The 10,510-nt window shown below is 37.3% G+C and overlaps 2 protein-coding genes across 4 annotated transcripts; both read right to left on the reverse strand.

Annotated features, from left to right (window-relative positions):
- Window positions 1-273: 273 nt before the first annotated feature.
- Window positions 274-4,946, reverse strand: LOC147863715 (uncharacterized). Of its 2 annotated transcripts, XR_015529829.1 has the most exons (8): window positions 2,790-4,946; window positions 2,579-2,720; window positions 1,914-1,976; window positions 1,781-1,825; window positions 1,597-1,692; window positions 945-1,202; window positions 680-806; window positions 547-587 (listed from the first exon to the last, which is right to left on the reverse strand). XR_015529829.1 is itself a non-coding variant. In XM_087319954.1 (7 exons), the coding sequence occupies exons 1-6, from the start codon at window positions 4,400-4,402 to the stop codon at window positions 969-971; spliced, it is 2,193 nt and encodes a 730-aa protein (XP_087176080.1). In that variant the 5' UTR covers window positions 4,403-4,946; the 3' UTR covers window positions 274-806; window positions 945-968. The 2 variants fall into 2 exon arrangements, 1 of the variants encoding a protein (XP_087176080.1); XM_087319954.1 differs by having other exon boundaries at window positions 274-806.
- A 2,571-nt stretch (window positions 4,947-7,517) lies between these two features.
- Window positions 7,518-10,304, reverse strand: LOC147863716 (uncharacterized). Of its 2 annotated transcripts, none has more exons than XM_087319146.1 (6): window positions 10,164-10,304; window positions 9,805-9,965; window positions 8,975-9,061; window positions 8,404-8,499; window positions 8,232-8,317; window positions 7,518-7,820 (listed from the first exon to the last, which is right to left on the reverse strand). In XM_087319146.1, the coding sequence occupies exons 1-6, from the start codon at window positions 10,237-10,239 to the stop codon at window positions 7,724-7,726; spliced, it is 603 nt and encodes a 200-aa protein (XP_087175272.1). In that variant the 5' UTR covers window positions 10,240-10,304; the 3' UTR covers window positions 7,518-7,723. The 2 variants fall into 2 exon arrangements, with proteins under 2 accessions (XP_087175272.1, XP_087175271.1); XM_087319145.1 differs by having other exon boundaries at window positions 8,386-8,499.
- Between the last annotated feature and the right edge of the window lie 206 nt (window positions 10,305-10,510).

The following is a 10,510-nucleotide window of genomic DNA, read 5'->3' on the forward strand; positions in this document are numbered from 1 at the left end:
TGCTTTTGTGTTTTACATGTCTCGTGCTAGGTGATCTCTGAACCTCTTAAGATCATACTTTGGGAGTGCAGATATCATTACAACTCAAGCACCATAAAACAAGGCGAGCATGATACGCTCTCAGAAATTATTTTAGAGATTTAACACAGCTCACTATATGCCTGAGATCCATGATAGCGGCTCGTGGCGACTCTCCGGAAGAGAGCTGTTACCCTGTTTGCGAGCGCTTTACAGAAGGTGCCCGGAGACCTGGAAATGTGGCTGGCCAGGCGTGGAGTAAGATCTGCTGTGAGGATCATGCAGTCCCTTCCGCCAAATCATTCAGCGTGTTCAGCCATTCGCATGGTCCTTCAGTGGGAGTTAGGCAGGTGCTATGGGCTTCTAACTTCCAGCTCTGCGCCCCTTAGGAAAAGGACAATTCACATCAGTGGAAATTTCATGAAAACTTTCATTAAGTGGAACAAACATGCCCATGACCACTTCCTCGGGTTACTTGGTTAGAGTAAACCTTGGGAATCTCGACCAAAAGACTGTTAGGTTTCTTACCTTAAATATAATCCTCCTTATCCTCTTAAGTTTGGATGCCCCTGCACATGCGACCATGCTTCTTAGATGTCACTTTGTATCACAAAGTACATTGAAGTCCATAGGAACAAAGAAATAAAATTCTTATCCATGCCTATGATTTTCAGAGTCACTCTTGCTGTGAAGAGAATCCTATCGAGCATGCATCTTCTGTCCTTCACTGGCAATTCTGTTCACCAAGATATAATCATTTCAAAGCTCCAATCTATTATTGGTGAAACCTGTATAATAAACAGAATATATAGTGTCATTAAATGATGTGATAGAATTTGGGCAAAAGTAGAAGAATAAGTAAAACAATATGTATAAGGATATATATATATATATATATATCCTAAATTTCTAAAAAAGGAGCATACAATTGAAGATTTTAAGACCATATCTTAGCCCTCATATTCCAGTTTAGGTTGATTCTTAGGCATGATTTGTTCTTCTGAATATGTCTGCCTCTTTAAGGGTCTTGTTTCCCAGACTCTCTCCTCTACGTAACGCTTTCCTTCACATGTATGGACATTTAATTCATTCAAATCTTCCATTCTTTTTGAAGAAATTTCTTCTAGCTTATTCGTCATCTTCTGGCTCTCATTGAGTTCCGATTCAATTCTCAATAACTTTGCCTACAAATTCACCAAAGAACAGAAAGTTAAGGTTGCTCCATAGATGTAAGCACACATTCAAGTGAATATATATTCAAGGCTATCAGCAAAAGAAATCATTTTGGTTCCATGTTACAAATCAATCCCTCACAAAAACAGATTTAAAAAGAAGTTACCTTGTAAACATTTGCAAGTTTTAATAGTATATTTGATGAGAAAAATCTCAAAATAAAGTTAAAGATTAAAAAAACAAAAGCATAAATGAGAGTAAAATGGAAGAGAAGATGGATTAGCCACAGTATGAAAATAAAATCTTTGAAGTGGATATTTAATTTAATTTCTTCACCCTCTGAGCTCTTACCATAAACAATGTTTTTTATACACGAAAAATGGGCAGTTTGGAGATTAAATTTACCTTGCATTCTTCCTGTTTATTAAGAAGGAATTCATCCTCATCATTATTGCAAGAATCCTGATCAGGTTTGAGCTTTCTCAACACTTCCAGTATTCTCTACAGGTAATGAAGGACCATCATTTTTACAATGTTGAAACTATCTACACAACTTTAAAAGGAGCAAGATTTATCTCCATCAACATACCTGCTGCTCTTCTAGCTGTTCTCGTAACTGATTAAGCTCAGCTAGCTGCTTCCCGAGACAGTGTAAATTTTAGATTTGGTGCAGTGTATTAGTGGCAATATTCAAACAATTAAAATTTCAAGACACAAAGTACCTGAACAGACAAATCAGTATTAATGTCCTCTAGGCCTACCCGCACCTCTTTCATTTTCGTGATCTGACAACATCGACATCTTTCAAGTAAGAATTAATATAGGAATTCCTTTCGAAGAGAACTTGCATCCTATTTCATTATTGTTATCAAGCTTCACCAACAACTATGCACTTACTAGAAGGAAAATAAATGAACTCATGTTTTCCTATGAAGATAAATAGCACAATACATATGTCAAACATCATCGCAAATCTATCCTAGCAGCGCTTTTTACATGGAACAACTGATAGAGATATTGGAATGCCCCAATATTTACTTTCCAGAAACTACTTTGTATTAACAATCCATGAAAGAATTCTAATGGAAACGAATATAAACTGTAAGAATTGTTAAGTTACAGAGCTCTCAATCACTAAAATGCACAAGCATATTTCAATAACCTTAGATAATAATTATGAAGGATCTTTTTAACTGAAATGCTTCAGCCATGTTTAAGTACAACAAGATCAAGAATTAAGGCAAATAATCAAAATATGCAGACATCTATGTGCATACTGTCAACAATAGATTTTCTAATAATGTATTTTCTGCATTTACGAAATCTGTTCAACAATTGTAACAAAAAGTTTATTCATCTAAAAGATAAGCTATGAATCCTTCTTCACCTGTCTACTCATTGCTAGAGGGTCCTCCAATGCTCTCCTCTTAACTGATTCCATATCATCTTTGTCTTTGAGCAATGCTTCTTTGGCCAATTTCACCTCAGAAAAAGAAGCTTCCAACTCTTTTTCCATTTGATTGTATATCCTAAATTTTCCAGAAAGACTAAGACAAAAACATACAAAATGCAGTACAAAATTCTCATCCCTTCATTACCTTTCATCAGCTCGCGCAACGCTTTCTAGTTCAGTACATATGCCCAAGAATGCTCTTTTCGAGTAATGAAGAGCACTCAACACCTGAAGCTCTTCAGATCCATAAGGAAACCTGAGATGGTATGGAACCTCTGTTTCCTGGGACTCTTGTAACTCTCTCAATTGTCCACGAATATTCCTCCTCTGTCTTGGTCTGTAGAATTGTTCTTGAATGCTAGGGAGAGTCGTGTTTCTACAGAATTTGTCTGTACCTCCATTCCTATTCCAAGTCTTTGGAAATTGCTTCACCAGTAAATGTGACATTTTTTCCATCTCAGAATGACTTCTCGCATTCAATGCAGACATGTTGTCTTTCTGTGAGATAGACTGTAAATGACCATCTCTCCTCTCCTGCCTCTCCTTAGATGAAAACTCCGAGGATTGAGGCAATGGATCCTCATATGATACCTGTTTCTGCACTGTCTGCCCTTCAACACTCATGGCGGATGTGTCAATGCTATCACTCTGAAGGACTGGCTTCAGCAATTGATCTTCAATTGCTTTGACACTCAATGTAGACATTCTATCACTCTGAAGAGGAATCTGAAAGTGTTCCTGGTTGGATGATATCTTCTTATTTTTCTGTTCAACTTCCTTCTGCAATGTTTTTATTATCTGTTCTTTCATAGTATTCATTGGAAGGTTGTTCCCTGGCTTTGCACTCAAAGAAGATACTTGATGTTGTTGAAGTGATGTTAGAGACTCCGCAGAATTTATGGGAAAAGCTTTCTCTGATGTTAACTGTGTGTTCTTTGGAGGAATCAACAAACCCTCCTTCCAAGTCTCAGGATATTTCTTTACAGTTAAATCAGACATATTATTTCTCTCTATAGATTCTGCAAATGTACCTTGAGGAGGAGTGAATGTATCTCTATCTTCCGATGATAGAATATCTTCCTCCCTGCATAACTTCTTATTACCGTATATTGTACAAGACGTATTTCTTTGATTGGCTGCAATCACAGACTCTCTCACTGATGAATCATTTTCTTCTCCCTGAGGCAGCTTTTTACCTGTGTCACCACTGCAAGAAATGTTTCTTGGAAGCACTGGTACTGTTCTTGTATCAACAGGTAAGAAAGATGCCAAAGCACCCCTCTGGCGAGGTCTGGAAGGAAGGTTTGGTACAAAGCGAGGTTTAGGGTTTCTGTAACACTCTCTCAGAGTGGGAGAGCCAGATCGAGAGAGCTGAGATCTCTCATATTGGTCCCTCTCAGGAGGGTGAGACCGATAGAACTGTGACTTGTCATTATGATCCCTCTCGATGTCTCTCTGGGGGGAGTGGGATGGGGAGAACTGAGACTTTTCAAAATGACCTCTCCCAGAAGATCGAGACCGGGGCAGCTGAGAACTCTCACAATGTTCGCCCTTGGGAGAGAGAGATCGGTAGAGATGAGATATCATATTATCTCCCGAAGTGGACAGAGGCCGGCATAGCTGAGATCTCACGTGATGAACTCTATGAGGATCTTGTGAATTCGTCTGATCACTAGCTTTCATGTTAAGCTTCTCTTTCTTCCCTTCAAAGAAGTGAGACACAGGAATTTGTGTTCTTTCATGACGTCTGGATTCCATTTTGAAAACCAGACAAGGTAAATCCTAAAACTTGTCAATGAGCTTAGGTCCTTTCCTTGAGCCTGCCTGCTTAAACCTCTACTTCTTCTTCCTTTCCTGCTACTTCAATATCCTTGTCGAGGTATCCATTAACTTCTTCTTCTTCTTCTTCTTCTCTTATTATTTATTGGTCCTTCTCAAGCTTTCCTGCATCAGTCTTTTTCTTCCTTCTTGCTACTTAGTTGATCGTTCTAACCCTTTCCCCGCTGTTATTCCTCTTCGTTTTCCTTCTACTACTTCTCATACTTGTCAAGATTCCCGGTTAATACGTCTTCTTCTTCTTCTTCTTCTTCTTCTTCTTCTTCTTCTTTTACCTGTGCCCTGCTACGTATTTATTTATCTATACGAGGGCTTACCGTTCGTTTCGACCTTTACTACCGCGAGCTTTCATGTCTAGCTACTCCCCGCTCCGAGTCTTCTTCTGATTCGTCGTCGTCTTCAAATCCTGCAGACACAGACAGAAGTAGGGATTGATTCCCAGCTTCTCTCGGAGATTGGGGAGGAAGAAGGGGATGTCGGGCGTTTAATCCGGCCACTTTTCATACTACTCTCTTATACATACATATATGATATATGTATGTATGTATTATAATTTATCACGATCATTACATCTCTCTCTCTATTCAAATGTTTTCATGCTTCTTCTCTTACTTACTCTCTCTCTCTCTCTCGCGCGACTATACTTGAACATGATCTGTTCTTTAGTTCCGTACTTCTTGTGTGAGCAATTCTATGCTCAGGCAGACAATGTCTGCACTACTCGCCCCATATCTCAGAAATAGAAAAACGATCTCCATCTCTAATTTTGGGTCAACTTTGTGTAAATTGTGCAACCACCCACTATCTAGGTGTCAAATAACATCGTGATAAGTCTTGCCATATTTTAGAAATGTAACTCCAAATCTAACAAGCAATCGGACATTGTATAAATCGATGAGTACTATTTTCCATTTGAACAATGCAAAAAAAAAAAGCAATTACCCGTTGCTAATCCACAACGCTTTAGAGCTAATTCCAAAGGCAATCCTCCAATCAAAACTCTCCAAATGAAGACCGTGAAACGATTTGCCAAATTTTAAAAATGTAACTCCAAATCTACCAAGCAATCGGACATTGTATAAATCGATGAGTACTATTTTCAATTTGAACAATGCAAAAAAAAGCAATTACCCGTTGCTAATCCATGACGCTTTAGAGCTAATTCCAAAGGCAATCCTCCAATCAAAACTCTCCAAATGAAGACCTTTGTTACAAGTGGCAATTTATGATGCCAACTACGTTATAAGATCGGCCACCACCCATGATCAGATTTGTGTATTCTCCATTCTTCTTTAGCCTTAGATGAGAGCCATCCAAGAGACTCAACAAAGCAATGATACAAAAGATTAGTAGTCACTTGTAATAATGACGTTTGACCCTTTAAAGACCAATCAATCCACGGTTATTCTCCTGTTTGTAGAGGTAAGGGGCCTTGCATCAATGGATATATTTTGTAGTTGTTGCCAAATAAACCCATAATTAGGCGGAATGTGTAATAATTGTCGCATTTCAACAAACTCCAAAATTCTTTGAGATGAAGCCTCAACTATATTTCCCACCTCTTTGACCCCCAAACGAAACAAACGATTAAATTGAGAGAGTAATCTCTCCTTTCTTGGCCAACATAATAACCGAGAAGACACAAGCAACTCTTTTTGCAAAGAATTACAATATTATCTACTAGATAATGGTTTCCATACACATAATAAAGAGTGCTTCTTGCCATGAGGTCTCTCTCTCTCTCTCTCTCGGGAAACAATGGGAGCGATAAACGTAACATATCAAAATCTGTGTGGGTTCTATTGTCCCCTAGCCCCCAAATGTTCAGGTTTACCTTGGCATATACAATGGATCGTATGGCAAGCTAAACCCCTCTAAGGTGGTGGTGTAGTACTAAATTAACAATGGTCGCCACAAAGCTTAGTCATGAAACTTGGCAAGACCATATTTCCTTTCAACCTACATACCTATTTGTTGCATTTCGTGCTCATAAATACCCATCGTTGATGTTGTTGATACATCTCTCTCTCTCTCTCTCTCTCTCTCTCTCTCTCTCTCTCTCTCTCCAAAAGGTTGCAAACACCTCACATACAATAAGAACTATTGAGAGACTACAAGCACATTGATTCACTATGAGTATCTTCAAAACTTTCACACAATAAAAACTACTCTCTTATGTGCTATTTAGACAACTTCTACATTGAAGTACACATTTAATTGCAACTATGATAAACAGGCGTTAGAAATTCAAATGAACATAAATAGACATGCATATATATGTCATGCATACAACTACATCATAAATTTAGACTTTGCATGCATGTGTGTGTGTGTGTGTGCGCGCGTGCATATGTCTATTGTTGTGAATTCATAGCTAGTTCACCATAGAAACCAATGTTTAAAAGATAACCAACAAATCAAAATAAGGAAGTTTCTTCCACTATCCACAATGGGTTACTATAGTTACATGACATTAATATGAACAAAGCATGATGTGAACACTGCTGCATGTATGACTCATATAAGAGTCAAGATATTCACAAAACTTTGTGCTTTTTCAAGGTTTATTCTTTAAAAATTATAACGTTCAATTATACAAACATTTTTGTACAACTTCCATTGCAAGGTAAGGATTAAAATGATACCATTGCCCTTTACAAGGATATTATAATAAACAAAGCAATAACTTCCACCAAAGTTTCCCTAAAACAAAAATGATCCCGGACCTTATGAATCTGCTCCGTATCTCCTTTTCCACAATTGGTGCATTTGAATTCAGAGTTATGGATAGAAGTTGCATTCCACACTATGAAAGGTAGAAGCAATTGTATAATGCATGTCATGAGAGGCTTATAGATTCAACTATTCCAACTGCCCTTGTGAAAATTCAATCCACTACCAAGTTCAAGAGCATCATTAATGCACATTGACAATTTCAAATTCATAAGATAGAAAGTAGGGAATGTCTAGAAACCAATATGGCAGCACATTTTCATGTAAGTTTCATATTCCTATAAAATATTCAAGTTGAACCAGGTTCTCGACGCTTCAAAAAAACATGTTACACTCCGATGGTTAGATATACACTTACGAACAATGAATAGATATCAAGCGTGGGTAGACCATTAATGCTGATTCGACCCTTCAACCCTTACCTTATTTTAAGGTATAATTATTCATATTGTACAAGAGGCTGTAGCAATTGCAGGGACACTTTTAAGCATCGACAACAAAGATACACATTTAGGTATCTACCTTGTCTTGGTATGAACCTGGATGCAATAACAGAGCCAAACGGATCTTGTATCGCTCTATCCTCTCCTTTTGTTGATCCCGCAACCTTCAAAACGGCAAACCATGCTGACAATGAGCACAAGAAATGGTATTGCTATCGCAATGAAGATGTAAAAAACTCTTTTAAAGCCACATCTACCCAAAAGTACACCATGCTAAACTCCAGAGGAAACTGAATGGAATACATAAAAGCTTGTAACAATGCTGCATCTACCCAAAACCCAAACATGCTACTACAGACACAACTAATAGTCATATTGAGGAGTCTTAAACACTGTTCATGTGAAAGTTCCCTCACTCCCTACAATGCGGGTCGCAATTTCTATAGAAGGAAGAGAATCTGATAGAAATAGATATATATCCTTCTAAAGTGCTGTAAATTTATTATATTTTCTCATGCATAGAATAAGGAGCTCAATCATGATCTTCACAGAAACATAGCATAATCCACGCTTACCTTTTTCGCACAACTTTGAAATGCTGGATATGGTTCTCTAACAGATCTTGTTCACTTAGACTGCCAATGTCATCTCTTCTATGGTTCTATAAGAATGATCAGAATAAGAATTGGAGAAAAAATAACTATGAGGATGCATCTAAAAAAAACAAAACTCAAAAATAGACTGAACCTCGAGAATAGCTTCATCTTCATTTGTCTCGGGTCCATTTGATGAAGTCAATGGTAATGGTTTAGGAAGAGATTTAGCCAAATGCTGTATGGTTGGCTGCCAAAACGAGTAATAAACTGACATTTAAAAGTTATAATGAAACATTAAAAAGGTTCAGTTAACTAATCATAGACCCCCTAAACCCTAAGCTCAGGGCACTTTTGTTTTTGGGAAACTATTTGTTGTGACATTAGGTATCCTTAGATGCCACTACATGCATACACCTCAAAAAATATATAGTTTACTTGGGTTATATGCTACTTGGTGAACTACATTAGAAAACCAACTTTCCAAGGTCCCAAAATTTACCAAGAACCCGAAAAAAGTTCCACAGAAATTGCTGGTTTCACTAGGAAATTCACTACCCAAGCTCCTAAAATTTACCAAAATCCAAAGAAAGTTGTCTTGAAGAGATCATTGGTTTCAGATGCGTCATAACTTGATTATTGCTTGGGTCTATGTGATGACAATAGCATTTTCAATTAAGTGCAAAAGATTCAAGAATATAAGGATATTCTATCATGCAATTCACCTGCTTTTTTCTCGGAATGTCATTCTTTAACCATTGTCGACATAGGGCATAGAGAGAAGTAAAATCAGAATCTGCGTCAACTTTTACCTTGAATAAGAAAAAATAATAAACTACATCAGTTGACAATATCATAAGATTGCATTATTTAGATAAACAAATTCAAGCAGAGAGGAGATATCAAATCGTTGTTTACATTATATGGTTTGAAAAACAGATGCACCATGTATGTGACATACCCAAACAGGATTCAGTGACAATGAAAGCTCACTTAGTACTCTCAATTGAAATAATTAGCTTGTGAAAATAATCACAATGCACATACAGAAAGGGCTCCCAAGTATTACTTTCTATAAATAAAATAAGTCATACACCAGAAGCTACTCACATGCTTAAGTAAAACTCTAGCGTTCTTCTAGCCATGTTGGTTCAAAGAATACTTTGTGTAGAAAGAACAAATGATGTCATCTTTGTCAATGCAAACTTGCAACTGCTTTGCAAGGATGAAATGTTAGCATGTGCAGAACCAAAGAGAATTATGTTAAATAGTCTTCTGAGTCACAACTCCATACATCCATATATTTCAAATACTTTGAAAAGAAAAATACAAGACCGATATCTTTTATCACTTACTCATCACTTAGACAATTTTTACTATTTTCTCTGTATAAACACCCAGTAAGTGATACATCACATCCTAAGGGAGATAAAAATAATAATTTACAGCTTTCATTGCAGGATTTCATTCCCTTTCTCTTTTGTTTTGATATTTACACCTTGATTATGATATTCACGTCATTTTTGAACTAGTTTCTAACACATGGCAGGCATACCTTCATCTTTCTGCTGATAATAGCCAACAGCTCTGCAAAATCAATTTCTCCCTTTCCATCTGCCTCTGCTTCACTCATTACTTCGTGAAATTCAGATATTTCTTCGTGATTTTTCAAGAAGCTTCTTAAAACTGCCGAAACATCTTCTATTCGGATGCTTCCTGCAGTATACATTCAAAGGAATAGGTCAATAAAAGAGCTACGTTTTAGAAGGATCGAACAGCGTTACCCGGACTTACTCTAGCATAAAAACACGATTGTTAGCGGGGCAAAGACCTAACAAATATTCATGAACTTGAAAGAGAAATCCAGAGTAATTTGGGAAGAACTTCATAAGAGAGATGTAGAAGAGGACTAACCTTTCCCTTCTGTGTCGACCACGGAGAATGCATCTTTAAGCTCTGAGATGAGATCTTCTGTTAACAGTTCCGCCATAGCTTTTCTTTATTTATTTCCCTGTGAGCGGGAGTCTCTGCTTGTGTGTGTGTGTGTGTGTGTGTGTGTGAGAGAGAGAGAGAGAGAGAGACGGGTGGGGTAAATTGTTTTTTTCAATATTTTCAACTTCAAAATTTTGGCTTATCTATTTTTGCTTTTTTGATTATTCACTTTCTTTGGTAGAGAACTTCATCACATCACCTTCTCCCGTTTTCAGATGTAAATCTCCCCCGCTTTGGTCTTATAGCCCATTTTGGGCCTCTTAAAAGAC

This window comes from Azolla caroliniana, unplaced genomic scaffold (genome assembly GCF_043228905.1).
Source record: "Azolla caroliniana isolate FFs.n. ecotype wild unplaced genomic scaffold, voAzoCaro1.0.p SCAF_5, whole genome shotgun sequence".
Lineage (NCBI taxonomy): Eukaryota > Viridiplantae > Streptophyta > Polypodiopsida > Salviniales > Salviniaceae > Azolla > Azolla caroliniana.

Coding starts and splice junctions, on each gene's coding strand:
- LOC147863715 (XM_087319954.1), bottom strand. CDS start 4,402: ATGGAATCCAGACGTCATGAAAGAACACAAATTCCTGTGTCTCACTTC. Junction 1,693..1,780: donor AACAGCTAGAAGAGCAGCAG/GTATGTTGATGG, acceptor CATTACCTGTAG/AGAATACTGGAAGTGTTGAG. Junction 1,203..1,596: donor ATAAACAGGAAGAATGCAAG/GTAAATTTAATC, acceptor GTGAATTTGTAG/GCAAAGTTATTGAGAATTGA.
- LOC147863716 (XM_087319145.1), bottom strand. CDS start 10,239: ATGGCGGAACTGTTAACAGAAGATCTCATCTCAGAGCTTAAAGATGCA. Junction 9,966..10,163: donor GGTCGACACAGAAGGGAAAG/GTTAGTCCTCTT, acceptor TGTATACTGCAG/GAAGCATCCGAATAGAAGAT. Junction 9,062..9,804: donor TTATCAGCAGAAAGATGAAG/GTATGCCTGCCA, acceptor TTCTTATTCAAG/GTAAAAGTTGACGCAGATTC.